The sequence below is a fragment of the Mercenaria mercenaria genome, chromosome 17, assembly GCF_021730395.1.
Source record: "Mercenaria mercenaria strain notata chromosome 17, MADL_Memer_1, whole genome shotgun sequence".
NCBI classification, from domain to species: Eukaryota; Metazoa; Mollusca; class Bivalvia; order Venerida; family Veneridae; genus Mercenaria; species Mercenaria mercenaria.
Window position 1 is genome coordinate 28,227,620 of NC_069377.1, and position 24,713 is coordinate 28,252,332.

At 34.3% G+C, this 24,713-nt stretch overlaps 2 protein-coding genes and 1 pseudogene across 2 annotated transcripts; 1 reads left to right on the plus strand and 2 right to left on the minus strand.

Moving 5' to 3' along the window:
- Positions 1 to 314: 314 nt before the first annotated feature.
- LOC123537244 (uncharacterized) lies at positions 315 to 1,897 on the minus strand. The gene is made up of 2 exons (XM_045320896.2): positions 1,123 to 1,897; positions 315 to 817 (listed from the first exon to the last, which is right to left on the minus strand). Exons 1-2 carry the CDS (start codon positions 1,838 to 1,840, stop codon positions 372 to 374), a joined length of 1,164 nt encoding a protein of 387 aa, XP_045176831.2. The 5' UTR covers positions 1,841 to 1,897; the 3' UTR covers positions 315 to 371.
- A 7,751-nt stretch (positions 1,898 to 9,648) lies between these two features.
- LOC123558135 (uncharacterized) lies at positions 9,649 to 16,415 on the plus strand (annotated as a pseudogene).
- A 6,640-nt stretch (positions 16,416 to 23,055) lies between these two features.
- LOC128549944 (uncharacterized) lies at positions 23,056 to 24,272 on the minus strand. The gene is made up of 2 exons (XM_053527735.1): positions 23,570 to 24,272; positions 23,056 to 23,255 (listed from the first exon to the last, which is right to left on the minus strand). The coding sequence occupies exons 1-2, from the start codon at positions 24,270 to 24,272 to the stop codon at positions 23,056 to 23,058; spliced, it is 903 nt and encodes a 300-aa protein (XP_053383710.1).
- Positions 24,273 to 24,713: the final 441 nt, after the last annotated feature.

The window sequence follows — 24,713 nt, forward strand, 5'->3', positions numbered from 1 at the left end:
TTGTGATTTGTTTTATTCTGGACACACACATTTAACTCTGGTGGATGTTAGATACTACACGGTCAAAGAAGTAAAGGGGATGAAAGCTTCATCAAGGGATTTTGCCCAATAAGAGACTATAGGTGGGAGGTTGGAAAAAGCACAAAAAGGGAAACCAAAATGTTACTAAAACAAGAAGCAAGGGACTGTAATAATTTGTTTGTTTGTTTAGGGTTTAACGCCACTTTTAAACAGTATTTCAGTTATGTAACTAATGCAAACTTAATTTTATATAGAATACAGTAATGAAATAAGAAATGCTTTATTGTTCTGCAGGTTTATTCATGTACAATTCTTTTGAATTTTTCAGTGCAAGACATATCTACATATCGTTATATTTCCCAAAGCAGATATCCAGAGAATGTTGTGTACCGAGCACCGAAAAGATCATAACCGTAATGCTCATGTACTCTCACCCACACTCTTTCACCTTGGTTGCACTGAATGATGGCAGAATTGAAGCCCTGGTCGTGACCATGACTTCCAGTAGCGCCTGCTGCGTACATTACAACTAGTGTCGCACCATCTTTTACAATTTCAGTTTGTATCGAGTGAGTAATTGTGCTCAGTGCTGCCGATTGGAACATGTATATGCCATCTACTGGACAAATGAAGGCATGCAACACAGTGTCAAATGCATGACCTTCGTTGAGCATGACTTGATCGAATGGTATAGGATGCTGTTTACCTAGTTCTGTGACAGTATCAGATACATAAGCTGTAAATGCAATACGACTGTTTCCAGAAGATGTTAGGCGACGTTTCAGGGAGGTATACACTGAAAATACACGAAATTGCTTATATTAAACCTATGCATGTATGATAAATTTGTGACAGAGATTTTCTCTTTTGTTATAATATTGTCCAATATATAATCTAAACATAAGATATAAAAAACATTCAAATGAGAATGCAGTAAGACAAAGACGTAACTGACCTTGACAATACGTAAAAAAATCATGACGTCAATTAACCTGATTCACAAGTATTCCCTTTTTACCATAAATGCACTGAATCAAATCTTAAGTTTATTGTAGCTTCAACAAGTATGTGGGTTTTAAGTAAATAGACATCACGATTTACCTGTGTCATCTGATTTTCTATCTTTGACATTTAAAACTTCGGTATCACTTTCGTTTATGGCATATCCAACGGTTCTTTGTGTTGAGACATTTTCTTCATTTACTTCGCCGCTGTTTGGAATCACTTTGTCATATTTCAGTTCAGTATTTTCAGCTTTTGCAATTGTTTTTCTTCCCACATGATCATATTGTTTTTGATATATTTCACTGAGCTGTTTTTCAACGAGTTTAAAATCAGAGTTATGTTTTTCTTGTGTACGGTAGACATTTCTTTCCAATTCATTTATCTTGTTTTCATTTGAGTGTACGGCCTCGATCAGTCTTTCTTCAATATTGTTTAGTCTTTTCTCAACTTTGTTTAATATGATGTCGTTCATTTTCTGTGATAAATGAAGTTTTTCTTCAATGCTGTCACAGCTATTCTTTACCTCAGCCAACTTTTTGCTATAGAACATTTCTGTAGATGCTTGCAACTTTTCACTTTCAAAAAGTTTATTCTCTATTTTAGCCAATTTCCGCTTATAGAATGTCTCCAGAGAATTCAACTTCTCTAAAAAGGTGTTTTCCATTTGTGCCAATTTCCTCTCGATGCGCAAGTCGAAATCAAAGAAACGTTTCTCCAAACTAGGAAGTTCGGGGCGGCCTGGTTCTGTTTTCTTATCCCTTGCATATGCTGCTTGGAGTCCTCCAAATATCAACATAAAGCTAATTAAAAGCATTATGTTGTCTTTTCCTAGTTTACGTTTATATCCTTATCTACTATAGAACAAATGAAGAAATAAACTGTGTACCTGTTTTCGTACAAGTTATCTCAAGTACGATAAGAAATTGAAAATCAATGCCACTCGTACAAGGTTAATCGGTGGGAAGGGAGCAAATACGTGCGTCTGTTTATGGACCAAGATTTGTACTCCGTGTTCTTGTTGACGACGACGACGACGACGACGACGATGATAGATGATAGATGATGATGATGATGACGATGTCGCTGCTGTTGTTGTTCTTGATGATGACGATGCATAATGTCATCCATATGTATCCAATATCATCTGTAATGTTGTCACAGTTCCAGGTTCTACCAAAATTTAAAACTTCAAAATGCATGTATGATTCTGAATGAACATTTCTTAGTCGTGATATATAAAATAAATGATTTATTCCTGATTGGGCACTTTTTCCTACCGGAAATCCAGAGAGAAGTGGTTTTAAACAATGGGATACATTTAACACGATGACAAAATAGGTTTGATGTCACAACTTCAAGAAAATTATATCCGTGCATTTAATGGTTATACCAAATAACTATGAATATAATTCTCAGGAATAACACATTATATAAATATTGCATTCCTGAGAGGGTGATATGAAACTGTTCACCACGAGATATATGAATATCGACTGAGGCGCCAGCCGAGTCTATATTCATATTTCGAGGGGTGAACATTTTTCATATCACCCTCTCAGGAATGTAATATTTATTTTATTATACCGAAATGACATTAAAGGTCAAAACATTTACTGTAAAATCAACATAACGATTTAAATGATTTATCTAACGTTAAAAATGAATTACCAAATAATGGAGACTGAATTAAGGAGTGCTTACTTGTTAGCACTCGGGGGGCAACTCTTCTGTGTAATAAGACATTTTTGATAGATTTAGTCAAGACGTTTGCATATCGCTGAATCCTATGTTTATGCGCATAATTATTTCAACATTGTGACACACTGCTGGAATCGCTAGCATAACATTGGAAAAACGGCGATAACTTTATTATTTCTAAACGAAACATATATGTGTGAGCACTTATTTTCTTAGTTAGATCATTTCCAATCTCATGGAAATAGTTTCGATTCAATATTTGATAAAAAGTTGTTTTCGAAGTTTTTGGCACGTAGAACAAATCATTAATAAAAGAAAAATCGGCCGGGTTCCCAAATGAAAGAAATTAATCCTAAATTATAAAAGCACATCTTTTGAAAAGTTAACGTCTCAGTCTTTTACTCAGTGCAAAAGTATCAATCACTCAACGGAGATATGAAAAAATAATATCACATGCGCAGAAAACAAAATAGCGCTTTTGCGCAGGTGATATGAAATTATGAATCATATCACATGCGCAGAAACTGAAAATAACGATTTTGCGCATGAGATATAAAATTACTGGGGAATATGATATATTATTCAAGTTAAACTAATGGGAAATTTGCATTGGATATTTATTTGATATATTAGTACCTTTAAAATGCATCTAAAACTTCCATTCTATGCAAAACGCAGATGACAATACATAATTGTGTAAACACGTAGCAACGCCTTTAAAATTTATAAACAATATTTTGTAAACTTTTTTATCTACGATAACTAGAAAATGAAGAACTTCCTAAATTTTGAATAACTACATATCAATGTTGAAATATGTCCTTTTGATTCATAGGTTGTTTGAATAAAATGTTTCGTTTGTGTGCATGTATGCAAGGCTAATATGACTTAGATCTTATTTTTGGTGCTCAGTTATTGTCGTATTCTGCATAAAAACAGTAGAATCGAGCCAAAATTTGGTCCTCTCAGGCCATCGTCGCAGTGTATATCAGATATACTATGGATTAAATGTAGCAATTAATGCATTACTTATCAGACAACCAGTTGTCATGTTATCGTCCATGAACAGGCAAGATTTTCGTTTATGTCGTGTTGAGCGACCTGTGGTTTTTCACTTTTTCTATTTTGTAAGTTAAAAGTCAATATGAATATGATATGTATGATTTTCTTAATAATATGGTACCAAATTCACAACAGGTAGTCTGATAAACTAAATATTACAGCTGAGTCAGAAATGTACAAGTTAAAAAAAATCTTGAAATAGGTTCTCGGTGATTGATTACGAAAACGTATTATTTTATTTTTCTAATATATATATCTGTAAATATATCTTTCATTTTCATACTTACTCCGTCTACTTTGCAAGAGATGTCATTCTCCTAGGTTTTATGTATCATTGTGTCATGAGCAGTCTCCACTGCCTATGCTTGATTTCTTCTTACGATTCTTACGAAACATATTATATTTTTAAATTTTTAATGCCATTACTATCGACGTGTTTTGTTCCTTGCTGACTTTCCACATGAAAAGTATGCTTACTATATAAGAGAACTTCCTATCAAGAGATGATCAGGTACATACCTTCTTTCAAGCGAAAGAAATTCGAGTTGATCCTAAGACTAAATCATGGGCTTGCTGACACTGTTATCCTTAAAGCTAGGGTAAATGGTGTAAAACTGTCACATGGCTCTTCTGTTATCAGACACCTTTAAAGAACAGAGTACTACGACAAGTTGCGTAAAACTACTAGGTACATATCGCGAGCAAGACGCAGTCGTTTTGCATCACGCCAGTATAGGTACAAATTACATACAGATTTACACTATTCAAAGGGTCTCACTGACCCCAAGCCTGACTTTTCTAGCACCCCACACCTAAAAGATCATGCTTATGCATAGAGTGTGATATTAGGATGAAATAAAGATGGTTATAAGTAAAATTATTGTGCTGCCTTGTTGGCCAGCTGAGCCGGCACTGCACACATATAACAAGTTATATTAACCGCACAAATGTAAATAAGCCTTGTATAAGTTGTGTATATAATAGTGCTATATTTATCAAAAATATTATACAAAAATAGTAAACTACTGTATACCATAGAATACAGTCCTTGAAAGAAAACTCCCTAAACTTATGGCCTGACTGAGCATTGGTCCCCACATTTCTGCTCAAATGTTCCGGGTTCACACACAGAGAAAAATGGCATATATGCGACACGTGTAGGCCTTCGGGTATTTTTAAAATATTTCTAGTGGCCTGACACATAAGTCTGTGCACATAATATTGTTTTCTGACAGTTTCTCCAGGCACTTTTGTGGTTATTTTCCATAGCTAGGATTTTTATTTACTGTCGTACAACCAAGCCATTTCCGACACCCTTTTTCCCCCCCCGGGTATAGAATTATAAATTATTTTTGCTTAATTCTTTCAAAAATCAATTGTCTGGGTTGATGTGCAATGTTTACAAATTTTTTTTTATTTGCAGACGACAGAAAATTTTAGTAATTCTACCGGGTGACAATTCTTATAGGTATAACACACTAAATAGCCACCACTATATATTCTATATAAAATGACAAGTTTTCACAATGCTGCAATACACACCTAGACCCATTTAAATTTCTTTAGCTTACATTTTCTTGTAGATCACATTAATACTGTAAAAATATCCAAAGAAAAGTAGGGGTCATGTTTGATGCAAGAAAAATATTTCTGGTCAAACGGACACACCGTAATTTTTACACTGAAATGACAATCACAATTTAGGGTAGGGGTGTATGAATAAATTTCACATGCTAAATCAGTTTGGAGTCTTTTTTCAACATGCAAATGCTACCAGTATGTCAAGTATAGGCATGCAATATGATTTCAACCAATATATAGCAATGATTTCAAGGAAAATCCTTCTTACAGCAAAAAAAACTGAGAACTATTTGAATCCGCCATTATGCGACTACCATTTTTTCATAGGTGCTCAGGCTATTTAGTGTCTGTATGCCACATCAAAATCAAACGACAGTAAAATGACCAAGACTAAATCAAAAGGTAACGTCGGTTTTAAATCTGCAAAGCAAAAGGAAATCTTCAAAGTGTTAAAGAGGAATTCGTTTGGTCGCGCAACCAAGGATTTTGATCATACCTATAGTACAATTGGAAATAAAGTTTCGGAAGATCATCAAGTTGAAGATGAGGAAAGTTGCGTACGGATATCTGCATTGGAGTTGGACCATTCCTATTCAAAGACCGTGGATGGCGAGACCACAAGAGAAGTATCTGAAGGTGATTTATGTAGATGCTATGCATTGTTGACTTTTTTTCAGTTGTAACATGCAATGGGCTATTTCCATAAAATACACTCATTCTGATTTTTTTTGTGGACAGAGAAGTGGTAATTTACATATCCCCAGGATAATTATAAATTGAAGGGCGTAAATTGAATGGGGAGTTTTCAACAGGTAAGGAAGGGTTGAATTTGTTTGTATCGTGATATGTGTGAAAGTACTCCAAATAATACTATATGTGGATAACATTCTTTCACAGGTAGGTGCAGATGGGAAGCTCCGGCCTCGAGGGTAACTGTTTATTTAGGTGGTAACGAGGTTACTACCAAGATACTGCCTAAACAGTTAACCAAGAACCGGATTTTTCTATATGCTTCTATAACCAGTGACAGAATCTTTTTCTTGCATACCAATATTAAGACATAGTAATAAAATCAAATCAATCAAACGGCTTTCTTTTTAGAACTATTTCTTACTTTTAGGGTAAATGACAGAATTCAATCATATTTAAAATGAATAATTAATTTAAAAAAAGCAAATTAAAACGCGCAAAACGTTTTTATACGAGGTTGAAAATTTGTTGAGCGCACGTGAAATTTGCGCACTCGTGAATGAACTACAATCGTCATTATTTTGTTAGCTTTTAACTTCGGTAGGTAAATTTCTTTAAAATTTTGATTTTTTTTTGGTTTAAATATTATTTCAAAATAGTCTTTAAATGGTATTATATAATATTACTTTATGAAATATAGTGTAACCATATAAGCAACAACAATTGCAGGAGCGCAGATGTATTTATAATTAAATTTCATATTTCAGGTAAAGGGGAATTATTTTAACGCCAAGAATGAATGCATTTTCAGAAAAAGAAACAGTCTTCATTTTTTATTTAGCAAAATTCTTTTGTGATCATTATTATTTAATAATTTTTGTCTAAGAACCGCAGCCACCTTAAAATGACTCTAGCTATCGACTACACAATGATCAGTTATAACTAATTATAACTAACGACGCGATACAATACGCTTTTATTGTGACGCGGTCCATTTGTGTTTTCAATTTCTTGTATTATAACGACCATGAACAATTCTGTATAAATAAACAAATAAAGTGCCAGATGTAATTTTAACAGTTTATGACTTATTCGTTGTTAAAGATTTGTCAAAAGTACAATTAGACAATAATAAGCATTTGCCCCTCTTTATAAATGTACGTTAGTGAAACAAAAATCTTAAATCTATCAACTCTAGGTTCAAATGTACAATCAAATTACAATCATACGCCCTTTTGACGGGATGAACATGTTGATTGGATTGCCGGTTGACACTTATCAGTTATTATATCTTATCACCGCGATTGTATTGTTGATTGCATTACGTTTGGTAATAACACGTGATCAATACCAATATTCTAACAAATAAACAAGTTTCCTTTCTGTTGTATACGGGTACTTTAATATATCTGTATATATGTTTGTGGGCATAATATCTCAGCCAAGTATTATTTCCACCCAAATCGCCAAATGGCTGTTGTAGAGAGGTTGCACCATATACTTTTTTAATGATGATACGCAGAAAAAAAACAACATTCAATGAATTACGTATATTACGTATGAAGTGAAATAAATATAGAATATAGAATGAAAAGGTTATTTAAGGTCTAACATTGTTCTGTATAATATATATTTGCACTCATACCAAGCTGGGAAAAACTAGAAAAGGCAGGAATACAATATTCAGTGAAACATTTTTAATTTAAACTATTATTATAGTAAGATAAAATAGATATAGAATAAAAAGGTTATTTAACATTGTACTGTACAATACGAGATATATTTGGACTCGTACCCAGCTGAGCCTAGCGGCTCGTCCAATATGGTTTTCTCAGCTGGGTACTCGTCCAAATATATCACCGTATTGTACAGAACAATGTTAAATAACCTAATATTAATATAATACGCGTGTATTTCGGTTATGATAATTTCCCGCGCGATCGCCGCATTTCAATCTCTTATAAGATCGTTTTGCGTTAAAGTATTTTATTTTCCTTTCGTATATTAATTATCTATGATATATTTGATTGAATTATATAAAAAAAAAAAACTTACAGAAATACCATTTATTAATAAAATACAGGTGTATTTCAGTTATGAAAATTTCCTGCGCGGTCGCCGAACTTCAATCTCGTATAAAATCATTTTGCGTGAACGTATTTTATTTTCCTTTCGTATATTAATTATCTATGATATATTTGATTGAATTATATAAAAAAAATACAGAAATACCATTTATTTATAAAAAACAGGTGTATTTCGGTTATGAAAATTTCCCGCGCGGTCGCCGAACTTCAATCTGGTATAAAATCATTTTGCGTGAACGTATTTTATTTTCCTTTCGTATGTTAATTATTTATGATATATGTTATTGAATTATATCAAAAACACTTCAAAAATACCTTTAAATTAAAAAATACAGGTGTATTCCGGTTATGCAAAGTGTATTCCGGTGTATTCCGGTTTTTAAGTGGATTCCGGTTTAATGTGTGACCGACCTATTATAACCATCAGCTGTAGTGCATAAAACAGTTTGGTCAGTCTGATGTCAAGGATATCCCTTGGAGGAAAAGAAAGATCTTTAATGATTGGTTAAAATAAGCAAGATGAATTATTATTAGAAATCTTGGTTAAGTTTTTCGTACCAGTTCATATTCAGACAAAGTCTTTTGAGATAAAGCTTTGAAACTTTCAACACTTGTTTACCATCACCATGTCCAGTTATAGGCAAGAGTACATAACTCCATCAAGGATTTTGGCTGAATTATGGCCCCTTTTGACTTAGAAATCTTGGTTAAGTTTTTCGTACCAGTTCATATTTTTTGTAGTGTTTGACATATGGCTTTGAAACTTTTATCACTTGTTTAGTATAATAGTCTCTATCTGTAGGAAAGAGAACATAACTCTGTCATCTATTTTGGCTGAATTATGGCCCTTTTTGGACTTTGAAATTGGTTCTGTTTTCCGTACAAGTCCATGTTTTGTCAAAACTATTTGACATATGGCTTTTAAACTTTGAACACTAGTTTATCATTATGATTTCCATCTGTAGGCAAGAGTACATAACTATTTTGAATGAATTATGGCCCTTTTTGGACTTTGAAATTGGCTCATATATTGCCATTTAGTGCAAGACTTATCGAAATAAAGTAATACAGGAACATTGTTTGTCTAATCTATTTATTTCTTTTGTCTGAATATCCGTGGAAATATTTTAACCCCATTCTTCAATCAATTCTTCGAATAGTCGAGCGCGCTGTCATCAGACAGCTCTTGTTTAAGTAATGGCTTTATTACACTCCCGCAATGCCAAACATGAGATGAAAAAGCATCTTATTAATAGCTTGCAGTTCATACTTTAGTACTATTTCTGTAATGTACAATATTATATTACTAAAGTGTATAAATGCTGGTATATTCTCTGCATTTAATTGACAATATTTTATTTAAGGTCATGTTGCAGCAATAGGAGAAGAAACTGGAAAATGTGTTGGGTTTGCTGTAAGATGTAAAACGTGCCGAACATGTGAAACCGCATTAAAAAGGTCAGTAGCACCTAATGTCCATAATTGTAGAAAAAATTTTGATAAAAGTGCAAAATCTATGGAAGCAGATATGGTAGAGGAGATTGTCAAAGGAATGGTAGATAAGGGTGTAGAAGTAGATGCCATAGTTGGTGATGAAGACTCTGCGACAATTGCCAAAATTAGGAGAAATGTTGACCAAAAGATAAAGAAGAAGTCTGACAGCAACCACATTAAAAAGATCATATCAAATGCCTTATATTCTATAAAAAAAATCACAAAACATTATCTTATACAGTGATTAAATGCTTCCTGAATAACTTTAATGTGATGCTAAAGAAATGTAGAGGAAATGCAGCAGCAATAGAAAGAGGTCTGGTTGCAATGTATCTTCATCCATTTGGCGATCATTCTAGTTGTGACAAAGAATGTTGTAGACACATCACCAATACAAAAGCAATATACAAGTACCTGCCATATGGAAAAGCGCTCAAAGATGATGCACTGCAGGCTTCTGTAAAGAGCCTGTTTCTGTCATATATGAAACATAGTGCTCAGTTGTCTACCTTGAGTAGTACACAGGCCAACGAAAACTTCAATAAAATGGTAGCTGATAAAGCACCCCAAAATAAGCATTTCAGCTCAACTGGAAGTTTGTCATATAGAGTGGCTGCAGCAGTTGCACAAAAAAATATTGGACACAGCTATGTAATGAAAGTAAGACAAATATAAAGGTTCTACATTACTGTTTTTTTATCTTGACCTTCCAAATTAACAAAATATTTTTTAATATGTTATAATATGAAAATTTCTACTTCCCTAGAGAAAACGATGAAAATTTGAAACTAACAGAGATTTCATGATGTCTTTTTAGCTCACCTGAGATTTCATGATTTCTTTTTAGCTCACCTGAGCCAAAGGCTAATTGTGATCTTTTGTGACCTCTTGATGACAGTAGTCAGATATGCATAAAAATCTTCTACAAAAGCACTTGCCAGATTTAAACAAAACTTCACAGGAATGTTCCTTAGGTGGCCTAATTTCAAACTTCTTCAAAGAATTAAATACTGAAAGGGAACCTTAAAATGTATTCTTGTCTAAAACCACAAGGTATAGAACATCTACCTTTGGCGTCATCTAATGATCCTCTATGAAGATTGTTCAAAATATGCCCCTAGGGTTTAAAAGAGGCCCGCCCTGGGGTCACTTGTATATTGGTTATATGGGGAAAATACTTAAAAGTAGTTCAGAGGCATGTATCACTGGGTTTTATATAAGTACAATTGGAGAAGGTTTATGATAAAACATTGTTTTGTTGCAGTTTTTGTGATATGTTACTGTTGTATTGTATTAATTTTGTGTTCAGGTGTTTTCAACTGCCATTTTACATTATATATATGCTTGCAAATTTTTAAATATTACAATATTATTGCTGGTTTTATGAGTCATACAGTTAAATATATGCCACACTTTTCTATTAAAATTTTCCGTTGCAAACTGTGCAGTTTATACACACCATTATTTAGAATAATGCAGTTGTTGAAATTGATGATTTCTTGGTATTTTGATGTCACATTTCAATTCAGCATATTAAATATTTCATGAATTTTAACAGGTGAATGAAGTCATTGGCATTTCCCCTGGGGAGCATACAAAGAAGGCAATGACACTTAGGGACTTACAGCGGAGAAGACAGAAAGCGATTGCAACAACCATAAAAGCAAAACGACTGAGAAATAAACTAAAGAAAGACAGGTATTTTAGCAGAACAAAATCAAATTTAATCATTTTCATTGATCTCAGTGTCCGTTGTGCGTTGTGTGTCCGTCAACATTTTCTAAAAAAAAGTCTTCTTCTTGAAAACCACTTGGCAGAATTACACCAAACTTCACAGGAATAATCCTTGGGTGGCCCCCTTTCAAAATTGTTCAAAAAATTATATTCCATCCAGAACTCTGGTTGCCAAGGCAACCAAAAGGAAAAACTTTAAAAATCTTCTTGTCTAAAACCACAGGGCCTTGGGCTTTGATATCTGGTGTGTAGCATCATCTAGGGATCCGCTACCAAAATTATTCAAATTATCCCCCTAGGGTCAAATATCTTCTTGTACTAAATGTTTAACTCTGTAAGTTTGAAAGATACAGGTTGGTAGACCTATCATATCACAAAACCTGTGTTAATTTGTTAGAGGCCATTTTAGCCTATCTTTTCTTTTTTGAAAAAAATGAGAAGTTATTTTCATAACTTGATCAGCATCGGCTATTGCTTAAAACTTGCAACACTTGTTAACCGTCAAAATAGAAACATAACTCAATCCTGCTTTTAACAAGAATTATGGCCCCTTTTTGACTTAGAAAATCAGATTTCTTGGGTAAGTTTTATGGTTAGGTCAGCTTTTCTCTATCAAACTATCAAAGCTATTGCTTTAAAACTTGCAAATCTTGTTCACCATCAATAGATGACTCTGTTTAGCAAGAAACATAAATCCATCCTGCTTTTTTGTAGGAATTATGGCCCCTTTTGGACTTACAAAATATCAGATTTCTTTGATATTTTTGTGTTTAGGTCAACTTTTCTCCTCAACGATGAAATCTGTTGCTTTTAAACTTGATATATTCACAATTAAAAGCTGACTCTGCACAGCAAATATTGTCACTCTACAATGCTTTTTGCAAGAGTAATGGTCCCTTTTGAACTTACAAAATCATGGGTAAAATAATATTTCTATTATGCAAAGACTAAAAAATCAGATAAGCGTCTACAACCGCAGGGCAGTGCTATTGTTTCCAGAAATTTGGACTGTATGAAATATGGGTCAAGTTCAAATGTGTGGTGCATAAGGCCAAAAACAATGTCAATAAAAATTTGTATCAAATCATTGATATCCTGGATATTAAGGTACCTAATTTATATTATACTTGGCGAAAATGTTTACTATTTTTTTTAAATCTGTTAGAACTTCTATAACAGTCTACACCTCCAATGATCATTTTGACCATGTTGAATTGACAGATATATTTTTGCTATTCAGAGTAACAAAGTCAGAACTTAATGAAACAAAGGAGGGAACAACGTATGAAACAGGAATAGAAATGAAGGAGTCAAGTGAAGCTGCATATAATGTTTCGTCTATTCCTCCAGCCCATTTCAAGCCTTTGGCAGACAGCGTGAATGTAGAGAATGTTACAGAGATCTTTTTTGATTTAGAAACAACTGGGCTTGGTAAGACATTTTTGATCCCCCGCCACAAGTGTGGGGGATGGGGTTATAGGAATGGTCTCCGTCCATCCTTCAGTCTGTCTGTCTGTAACACTTTTGTGTCTGCTCCATATCTCCTAAACCCCTTGAAGGGTTTTCATGAAACTTGGGTCAAATGATCACCTCATCAAGATGATGTGCATAACTCATGAGTCTGTCATGTTGGCTCAAGGTCAAGGTCACAACTTAGGGTCAAAGGTATGACCCTTCCATTTTGTGTCCGCTCTGTATCTCTTAATTCCCTTAAAGGAATTTTATAAAACTTGGGTCAAATGATCACCTCATCAAAACAATGTGCATAACATATGAGTCAGCCATGCCGGCTCAAGGTCAAGGTCACAACTTAGGGTCAAAGGTTTGAGCCTTCCATTTTGTGTCCACTCTGTATTCCTAAAACCCTTGATAGATTTTTAGCTCACCTGTCACATAGTGACAAGGTGAGCTTTTGTGATCAACCTTCGTCCGTCGTCTGTGCGTGCGTGCGTCCGTCCGTACGTGCGTCAACAATTTCTTGTCTGCACAATGGTGGTTTCATTTATGATTTTATTTTAACCAAACTTGCACACAACTTGTATCACCACAAGATCACGGTTCCTTTCTTGAACTGGCCAGATCCCATTATGGGTTCCAGAGTTATGGCCCCTGAAAAGGCCAAAATTAGCTATTTTGACCTTGTCTGCACAATAGCAGCTTTATTTATGATTTGGTTTTTACCAAACTGGCACACAACTTGTATCACCATAAGATCTTGGTTCCTTTCTTGAACTGGCCAGATTCCATTATGGGTCCCAGAGTTATGGCCCCTGAAATGGCCAGAATTAGCTATTTTGACCTTGTCTGCACAATAGCAGCTTCATTTATTATTTGATTTTAACCAAACTTGCACACAACTTGTATCACCATAAGATCTTGGTTCCTTTCTTGAACTGGCGAGATTCCTGTATGGGTTCCAGAGTTATGGCCCCTGAAAGGGCCAGAATTAGCTATTTTGACCTTGTCTGCACAATAGCAGCTTCGTTTATGACTTGAATTTAATCAAACTTGCACAGAACTTGTATCACCATAAGATCTCGGTTCCTTTCTTGAACTGGCCAGATTCCATAATGGGGTCCAGAGTTATGGCCCCTGAAAGGGCCAAAATTAGCTATTTTGACCTTGTCTGCACAATAGCAGCTTCATTTATGATTTGATTTTAACCAAACTTGCACACAACTTGTATCACCACAAGATCTTTCTTCCTTTCTTGAACTGGCCAGATTCCATCATGGGTTTCAGAGCAGATGTATTCGGACCATTAGCTCTGTATCTCAATAACCCATTGAAGGATTTTCATGAAACTTGGGTCAAATGATCACCTCATCAAGACAGTGTGCAGAATTTATAAATCAGCCATGTCAGTTCAAGGTCAAGGTCACAGGTAACGGTAAAAGGTTTACCCTTTTACTATCTATTACTGGTTTGAGGTCAGTATGTCTAAGATCCTGTGCACATTGACCAAATAATCTCTGTTTCTTGTGCAGTTAGTGAATGAATCAAGGGGGCATTTAATGTTCTATGACCTCTTATTTACATACTCTTCTTGATGGGACAGTAATACTGACCTAATTTGTTGTTTACTGGATGCAAGATATATGCTGGCAAGTCCGTTATATAACTTATTTAGATTATTACATCTTATGAATATAGCAGATGTATTCAGGTTATGATTCTCTGTAATGTATCGGCAAAGTTTGATAAGAAATCATATCTGTTTTGTATATTTACAATTAAGACGCTTAAAATTAAATCTACCACTGTATTATGTTGCCTTATTTTATAGAAGCAAAATGTAATTATCTTGTTTGATCCTGATTTCAGAGAGAACAAGTCATATAATACAGATAAGTGCTAGACGAGAAGATAAAACATTCAACTGTTATGTTCAGCCAACAGTTAAAATCGGCAGCAAGGCTGCTGAGATTACCAACATAACTTTTGTAAACAATCAATTGTTTCACAAAGGAGTTCCTGTAGAGAGTTTTTCTGTAAGCGAAGCTTTGAAAAAGTTCATCAACTTCCTATCAGAAAGTGAAAGAAATGTTCTTGTAGGACACAATATTCAGTCTTTTGATTGTCAGGTATTATCAAATGCTTTAAAATCTACAAATTTACTTAAGAAGTTCAGTGAAAATGTGTATGGGTTTATTGACACTTTAAAGTTATACAAACAAATTTTTAAAGAAGGGTCTCATAAGCAAGAATGTCTTGCAACAAGTATTTTAGGCAAAGATTTTTCATATGAAGCTCACAATGCAGTAGCTGATATCTGTGTATTACAACAAATGTTTAAGAAATGTCCTGGTTCATTACAGGAAAGGTCTAGGTCGTCATATTCAATGCAGTACATACAAAATGTTCAGACTTAAAAAGAAAGAATAAGTTGCAATTTGCCTTCATTACTAGGTCTTGTTGGCAAAAAAGTACTTAGTAAAAATTGTGCTCAATTGATTGCAGGCAGTGGCCTTTCATTTAACCACATTCTTTTTGCCTATGAGCGAAAAGGGTTGGATGGAATAAGGAGTATTTTCAGTGAAAAAAATAAAAAGAATCAGGTTAGAGTAACAAACTGTTAAAGAATTTCACAAGCAGTTGCTGATTTCTTAAATACATGTAACACATAATTTCAGAGTTTTTGTGATAAAACATCTTATAAGCTAATCTGAACAGAATGTTGTAGTTGAATATTTAGCTCACCTGAGCAATGATGCTCAGATGAGTTTTTCTGATTGCTCAATGTTCGGCGTCCATTGTCTGTTGTCTGTCAACATTTAGCTTGTGAATACGATAGAGGCTGTATTTTCAACTGATCTTCATGAAATTTGGTCAGAATGATTACTTTGCTGAAATCTAGGCCAAGTGCGAAAATGGGTCATCTGAGGTCAAAAACTTGGTCACTAGGTCAAATCAAAGAAAAACCTTGTGTATGTGATAAAGGCTGTATTTTTCAGTTAATCTTCCTGAATTCTAGTCAGAATGATTACCTTGATGAAATCTATGCCAAGTTCGAAAATGGGTCATATGGGTTCAAAAAGTAAGTCACTACCGGTAGGTCAAATCAAAGAAAAACCTTGTGTGTGCATAGAGGTTGTATTTTTCAAGTAGTCTTCATGAATTTTGGTCAGAATGATTATCCTGATGAAATCTAGACCGAGTTCGAAAATGGGTCATCTGAGGTCAAAAAGTAGGTAACTAGGTCAAATCAAGGACAACCTTGTGTATACAATAGAGGCTGTATTTTCTAATTGATCTTCCTGAAATTTAATCTTAATGATTTCCTTGATGAAATCTAGGTTGAGTTCGAATATGGGTCACCTGGGATCTAAAAGTAGGTCACTAGGTCAAATCAAAGAAAAACCTTGTGTATGTGATAGAAGCTGTATTTTTCAATTGATCTTCATGAAATTCGGTCAGAATGATTGCCTTGATGAAATTAAGGTTGAATTTAAATATGGGTCATTTAAGTTCAAAAAGAAGACCACTAGGTCAGATCAAAGAAAAACCCTGTGTATGCGCTAGAGGCTGTTTTTTTTCAACCGATGTTCAGAATGATAGCCTTAATAAAATCTAGGTCAGTTTCGAATATGGGTCGTTTTGGATCAAAAACTAGGTCACAAGGTCAAAGCAAAGAAAATAATTGTTGATCAAGATTTTTGCTCCAATTTTAATGGTAATTGGTAAGAATATTTTTTCCATGAATTCACTAGGTCAAACATGTTTACACTGTTACAGTGTGTTACGGTGTGTTTCTCAGGCCATCTTGGGTCTCTTGTTAGCTCGACCAAGTGAAGAATAGGGGAGCTATCCTACTCACAATGGTGTCAGCATCACAACATTATTTAGTTTTTCGTACCAGTTCACATTTTGATGAAACCATTCGAGAAAAAGCTTTGAAAATTTCAACACCTGTGTAACATCACCTTTTCCAATTTTAGACAAGAGTTTGTAACTCCATCATAAATTTTGGCTGAATTATGGCCCCTTTTAGTTTTAAATGACACATTTTGGTTCAGTTTTTCGTTCGGTTCATATTACAATGTATGTGTAAACTGTTTGACATATGGCTTTAAAACATTTATCACTTGTTTACTATAACTTCTAAATGTAGGCAACAGTACATAACTCTGTCATTTATTTTGGCTGAATTATGGTCCTTTTTGAAAATAAAAATTGGCTGCAAGATGGCATGGTCATTTTTCCCTATATGTATATAGTAGAAAAGTATCACAATCCTAGAATTATTTCACACAAATGCTCATTGTCTGACCTTCTAGAATGTTTATGCCCCCGAAGGGAGGCATATAGTTTTTGAACCGTCTGTCAGTCTGTCGGTCTGTCCGCAATTTTCGTGTCCGGTCCATATCTTTGTCATCCATGGATAGATTTTCAAATAACTTGGCATGAATGTGTACCACAGTAAGACAACGTGTCGCGCGCAAGACCTAGGTCCCTAGCTCAAAGGTCACACTTAGACGTTAAAGGTCATTTTTCATGATAGTGCATTGATGGGCGTGACCGGTCCATATCTTTGTCATCCATGGATGGATTTTCAAATAACTTGGCATAAATATGTACCACAGTAAGGCAACATGTCGCGCACAAGACCTAGGTCCGTAGCTGAAAGGTCAAGGTCACTCTTAGACGTTAAAGGTCATATTTCATGATAGTGCATTGATGAGCGTGTCCGGTCCATATCTTTGTCATTCATGCATGGATTTTAAAACTACTGGGCATGAATGCGTACCACAGTATGACGACGTGTCTCGCGCAAGACCCAGGTCTGTAGCTCAAAGGTCAAGGTCACACTTAGACGTTAAAGGTCATATTTCATGCATTGATGGGCATGTCCTGTCCATATCTTTGTCATTCATGCATGGATTTCAAAATTATTTGGTATGAATGTGTACCACAATAAGACAACATGTCGTGCGCACGACCCAGGTCTGTAGCTCAAAGGTCAAGGTCACACTTAGACGTTAATGGTCATATTTCATGATAGTGCATTGATGGACGTGTCCGGTCCATATCTTTGTCATTCATGCATGGATTTTAAAATAACTACGCATGAATGTGTGGCACAGTAAGACGACGTGTCGCGCGAAAGACTTAGGTCCGTTGGTCAAAGGTCCTAAACTCTAACATCGGCCATAACTTTTCATTCAAAGTGCCATCGGGGGCATGCGTCATCCTATGGAGACAGCTCTTGTTATTTTTTATAAAACTTGGCTGCTAGAGGGCTTGGTTATTTTTCAACAACAATTTCTTTTTCACGACTTCTACACCAAGGAAGGGATTTTGATGAAACGTTGTTAAAATGATGTCTTGGTAGCCCTCTTTCGAAGTTATACAAATGGTGACGGATCATCTTTTTGGTTAGAAATAGGTTTTTAGCAGTCAGACTTAAAAATCTTTTTTTGTAGAGCTTTGATATTTGGTATGTGATATAAAAGTGTGACTCTAGCATAATTGTCCAAATTATTGTCCTAAGTGTGACATGTACTTAGTATAAGCTTTTATATTAGAAACTTTAAAAATGTTTTCCTCTGAATAGATAATAGATAGAGCCTTGATATTTGGCATTTGATATCACAGTTGTACTGTCTACCATAATAGTTCAAATTATTGCGATAAGTTCCAAAATTTATATGACATGTATATAATATAATAGAAACCTAACTTTGTATTTGTAAACAAACACACTTGAAACCTTGTTTACAGGTGAGCACCCCTCTTATTTCATGTTCAGAGATGTTTTAGGCAATTTCAGTAGGTCAGAGGTCAAGGTCAAAGTGAGCCTGAACAGTTGAACGGTTTCTGGATGATAACTTGAGCACGCTTGGGCATAGGATGATAAATTGTGGTACACAAGTGTAACGTCGTGAAATACAGGTGAAGTTCCACTTTGAGGTCAGTAGGTCAAAGATCAAGGTCACAATAACACAAAACAAACGGTTTTCCGTTGATAACTTGAGAAAGCTGGGGCCTAAGATCATGAAAATTTATATGGAGGTTGGTTATTTTTAGCTCACCAGAACACGAAGTGCTCAAATTTGATTTTTGTGATCGCCCTTTGTCCGTCATCCATCCGTCGTCAACAATTTGTTAACATTTTTGGTCACATTTTAGGCCCAATCTTAATGAAACTTGGTCAGAATGTTACCCTCAATAAAATCCTGGATGGGTTCGATATTGGGTCATGTGGGGTCAAAAACTAGGTCATCAGGTCAAATCAAAGGAAAATCTTGTTAACACTCTAGAGGTCACAATTTTGGCCCAATCTTAATGAAACTTGGTCAGAGTGTTACCCTCAAGTATTTTAAGGTATCTCTACCTGGTAAGGTGTTTTTATATGGATTTAGAAAAACAAAAGAATTACAATAATTACTACCACAGAATTAAAATTCCATTTGCAAATACAGGTGCTAGTGTAAAGAAATTTGCGGTGACAGGCGTTCTGGCACCCTTGTTGATATTGTATCCTTGGTAGACATTTGATCTTTGTGTTATATTTAGTATAGAAAATAAGCCAACTCAATGGACTTTGTACTGTATTGCATGTTTCAAACAGGATTGTGACAACTGCAGTACATCATGTAAACGTTGTTATTATAAGTTTCTGTTCATTACATGTTTAGCAATGCAGTTGCTGAATGATGATAATTAAATTACACAAACTGTGCATAAAGTGTTATGTTTTTCCTTGCTTATTTGAACAAGTATTAAATCTAAAGCCCTCTTTGAAAAAAAAATGGAACACTTTCTAGCTTGACTATTTAAAGAATAATTAGAGCTATTGCACTCATCCATGCCTTGGTGTCGGTGATAGGAGTCCACATCCTGATTTGTTTAAATATTTTACTTCATAGGATTCGTGCATCTGATAAACCATATTGTTTTTGGGCAATGGCAACGTATACAAAGAAAAAACACATATATTATGTCGAACAGTTCTAACCAGATGTCATTATATATAAAAGACAAGAACAAATGCTTTATTTCCATGAATAATTTGCATACATAACTGCAATAAAGATGAAATAAAACTCAGTTTAATTTTGGATATAAAGGTTACAAATAATAAACTTATGTAACATGAATTTTAAAGATCACAGAAACCAGTTCTTGCAACATCTTGATTATTTATAAAGACATTTATTACTCGGTATATACAATATTGGTATTGGAATTTGATAATCAATTCATTCAAAATTTGAATATGTTAGTTAAGTGAATGTCAACAGAAGAACATCAGTAAAATGCAGTGGTATGTCAGCTAAGTTAGGTCAACAATACAATCTTCTAGATTCCTGACCTTCTCTGGAAGCACCTGGTCATACATACAAACATGTATGTATAAAAAAAACACTAAAGGGTCTTTTTGACAAATTGTCCCTCAGCAAAAAGCTTTTTAAATTTCTGTATAAAATTTATACAATTACCTATCACAGAGTAAAATCCAAACACTGTCTTTTGAAATTTCAAGAGCGGTATTATAACAAGGGCGGTCATATATCACTGCTAGATATTGAAACTGCACACATCTAAAGAAGCTTGTGCTGTCACTGGAGTGTTTAATGACTCCAGTGGTGGATGAAGATATCACACAATAGCTTCAGTCTGTGTAAAAATTTTAAGTGATAACAGATATAAAGAATTGATTCAAAACACTAGGCAAGTATGATTCTAAGCAAAAAGGGGGCACAATTCATGAAATGTCGGTGCAAGAGCTATGCACCTTGTGTCATATGATGTGTATTGGTGCGAGAGTTGTGCTCCTTGTGTCAAATGATGTTGATAAGTGAAACAAGTATTATAAGTTTGAATCAAATTAATTTAGTAATAACTAAGATAGAGCGAAAGTGCATCAAAACTTGAACCTGAAATTTGAAGTTAAAAGGGGAGATAATTCATTTGTTATTTGTACCAGAGTTATGAATATTGTGTCTTATGCGGGAGATGATGTGGATCAACTATTTGAAGTTTGAATCAGATCTATTTAGTAATAACTAAGATAGAGCGAAAGTGCATAAGAACTTTAACCTGAAATCCAATGTATAAAGGGGGATAATTAATGAAATATTTGTGTGAGATTTATGGCCCTTGTGCCAGATGACGTGGGTGAAGATCAGAAATAACTATTTTACGTTTAAAGCAAATTCATCAGGTAAATACGGAGATCAGTAGAAAAAAGAGAATATGTTAAACATGTTTGGGACGCGGAAAGACGCCATGGTGAGTTAGATAGCTCTCCATATACTTCATATAGTAAAGCTAAAAATGAAAGAAAACATTTTCACTACTGAAACTTTCATTGTTTACACATGTAAAACGAAGTGCTGCCTTTATAGTCAATATTTGTACTCCGGTCTGGGAAATTGTTTACCTGTTTAGAAGATCCAGTTACTAGTACAGGTATATTACAGTCTTTACTGTTTTAAAAAAAAATGCATTCAAAATTTGTTATAATCTGTAACCTGTTGAGGATGAAATACAAATCTGTGTGGGGTTTTTTATAATGCATGTAAAGTCAACCAATCGTTATCATGATTTTGTCAAAGAAATAATTATGTGTTCAGTCACATCATTTCAGTTAAGTGGGTGGGGTACAAAAATGTATTTCAAGCAAAAGATATTTCTTATTTGCTTTCAAGTTTATCATGGCTTTTTTCACATAGTTAAAGACATAAATCTATTTTTTCTACATCTTTCATTATTTATGATGTTGTACAACATCTACACACAACAGAAGTATTTTTTTAATTCTACAAATTGTTTTATTTACAAAAATAAGGTTAACAATCATAAGACGAACCCATTATCATTCTTTTTTAAGAAAAGTTAGGATGAAATAACTGCCAGAGGCTTTTTTTTGTAAAATCACAGTAAAATGTTTAAATATGAAATGACGAAAAGTTGAATTTTCCAAATTATTCACAATATACAATTTCACAAGTGGGTGGGGTAATAAGAAAATACCATGTTTTCCTATAAAAAGTACCCTTTTCCAAGTATATAAAATGTAAACATTATTCATTAACTGATTTGCAAAAGAGCTAATCCATTTGAACTTATTTCATGTGTTAAAATAAAACACTTGCTGAAACAGCTCACATTTAAGCTTACAAACTACCCCTTTTATAGAGGGGTGTACCAATACTATGGTAAATATCTAAAAAACAAGCACACGGACATATGAATTTTATTTCACCCATTGATTGAAAACACGTCTAACTACAAGTCTGTGAAGTTTCTTTAAAATCTACATTGTGCAAAAAAAATAAAATGCATAAATGTAGCAAAATTTGTATTTTCCCCATAGACTTCCATTGTAAAAAATGAAATATGGCCCATTTTTTTAAAATCAATATAGCAAAAAAATAAGCACACGGACCTATAATTTTTTTGGTCTTATTTGTCTTATATTATATGTAAGTTTGAAAAAAAATAGGTCTTAAAAAAATCTACATTGTAGAATTTTTTTTTTACCAAACGTGCAGAACTACCTTAATTCTTCCAAAAAATCTGAAGTCAGATGCTCTGTGCACGTGCCGGAAGTACACATTTTTTAATACGATAGTATCATATCTCATTCAGTATATCGCATGTTACTGTAGAGGGATCGATCCCGATTTTCGTCGCTGCGTGACGAAAATTGGTAGGATCAATTCCCTATACACGTTGTCTGTATTCAAGACACTTATAAATTCTAGTCTGTTTTTATGTCTGAAAATTAAGCAAAAATGTTGTGAGTTCAATCAGTATTGTATAAGAGTCCAGTAAATATTGCCATATAACTACACACAGTTGAAGAACAAATGCAAATTTTAATTTCATACAGAAAACAATAATGAGATAAGTAATGCTTTATTGCTCTGCTGGTTTATTCATGTATAATTCTTTTGATTTTTTCAGTGCAAGACGAATCTACATATTGTTATATTTCCCAAAGCAGATATCCAGAGAATGTTGTGTACCGACCACCGTAAAGATCAGTACCGTAATGCACATGTACTCTCACCCACACTCTTTCACCTTGGTTGCACTGAATGACGGCAGAATTGAAGCCTTGGTCGTAACCATGACTTCCAGTAGCACCTGCTGCGTATATGACAACTAGTGCCACGCCATCTTTTACAATTTCAGTTTGTATCGAGTCAGTATGTGTGCCCATTGCAGCCGACTAGAACATGTATATGCCATTTACTGGACAAATGAAGGCATGCAACACTGTGTCATATGCATGTCCTTCGTTGAGCATGACTTGATCGAATGGTATAGGATGCTGTTTACCTAGTTCTGTGACAGTATTGGATAAATAAGCTGTAAATGCAATACGACTGATTCCAGAAGGTGTTAGGCGACGTTTCAAGGACGGATACACTGAAAAAAAAAAACAAGAAGAAATTGCTTATATTAAACTAATGCATGTATAACGAGTTTCTGGCAGATGTTTTTCTTTTGTTATAATATTGTCCAATATATAATCTAAACATAAGATATAAAAACATTCAAATGAAACTGTAGTAAGGCAAAGACGTAACTGACATTGACAATACGTAAAAAAAATCATGGCGTCAATTAACCTGATTCACAAGTATTCCTTTTCTTTATTATAAATGCACAGAATTCAAATCTGAAGTTTATTTAATTTCGACAAGTCTGGGGGTTTCAAGTAAATACACATCACAATTTACCTGTGTCATCTGATTTTCTATCTTTGACATTTCGGTAAACTTCGGTATCACTTTCGTTTATGGCATATCCAACGGTTCTTTGTGTTGAGACATTTTCTTCATTTACTTCGCCGCTGTTTGGAATCACTTTGTCATATTTCAGTTCAGTATTTTCAGCTTTTGCAATTGTTTTTCTTCCCACATGATCATATTGTTTTTGATATATTGCAGTGAGCTGTTTTTCAAAGAGTTTAAAATCAGAGTTATGTTTTTCTTGTGTACGGTAGACATTTCTTTCCAATTCATTTATCTTGTTTTCATTTGAGTGTACGGCCTCGATCAGTCTTTCTTCTATATTGTTTAGTCTTTTCTCAACTTTGTTTAATATGATGTCGTTCATTTTCTGTGATAAATGAAGTTTTTCTTCAATGCTGTCACAGCTATTCTTTACCTCAACCAACTTTTTGCTATAGAACATTTCCGTAGATGCTTGCAACTTTTCACTTTCAGAAAGTTTATTCTCTATTTTAGCCAATTTCCTCTTATAGAATGTCTCCAGAGAATTCAACTTCTCTAAAAAGGTGTTTTCCATTTGTACCAATTTCCTCTCGATGCGCAAGTCGAAATCAAAGAAACGTTTCTCCAAACTCGGAAGTCCGGGGAGGCCTGGTTCTGTTTTCTTATCCCTTGCATATGCTGCTTGGAGTCCTCCAAATATCAACATAAGGCTAATTAAAAGCATTATGTTGTCTTTTCCTAGTTTACGTTTATATCCTTATCTACTATAGAACAAATGAAGAAATAAACTGTGTACCTGTTTTCGTAAAAGTTATCTCAAGTACGATAAGATATTGAAAATCAATACCACTCGTACAAGGTTAATCGGTGGGAAGGGAGCAAATACGTGCGTCTGTTTATGGACCAAGATTTGTACTCCTTGTCCTTGTTGACGACGACGACGACGGTGATAGATGATGATGATGATGATGACGATGTCGCTGCTGTTGTTGTTCTTGATGATGACGATGCATAATGTCATCCATATGTATCCAATATCATCTGTAATGTTGTCACAGTCCCAGGTTCTACCAAAATTTAAAACTTCAAAATGCATGTATGATTCTGAATGAACATTTCTTAGTCGTGATATATAAAATAAAAGATT

Excerpts from the sequence above, each read along its gene's own strand:
- LOC128549944 (XM_053527735.1), bottom strand. The coding sequence starts at position 24,272 with ATGTTGATATTTGGAGGACTCCAAGCAGCATATGCAAGGGATAAGAAA. Across the intron at positions 23,256-23,569 it reads TAGAAAATCAGATGACACAG|TGTATCCGTCCTTGAAACGT; the intron begins GTAAATTGTGAT and ends TTTTTTTTTCAG.
- LOC123537244 (XM_045320896.2), bottom strand. The coding sequence starts at position 1,840 with ATGCTTTTAATTAGCTTTATGTTGATATTTGGAGGACTCCAAGCAGCA. Across the intron at positions 818-1,122 it reads TAGAAAATCAGATGACACAG|TGTATACCTCCCTGAAACGT; the intron begins GTAAATCGTGAT and ends GTGTATTTTCAG.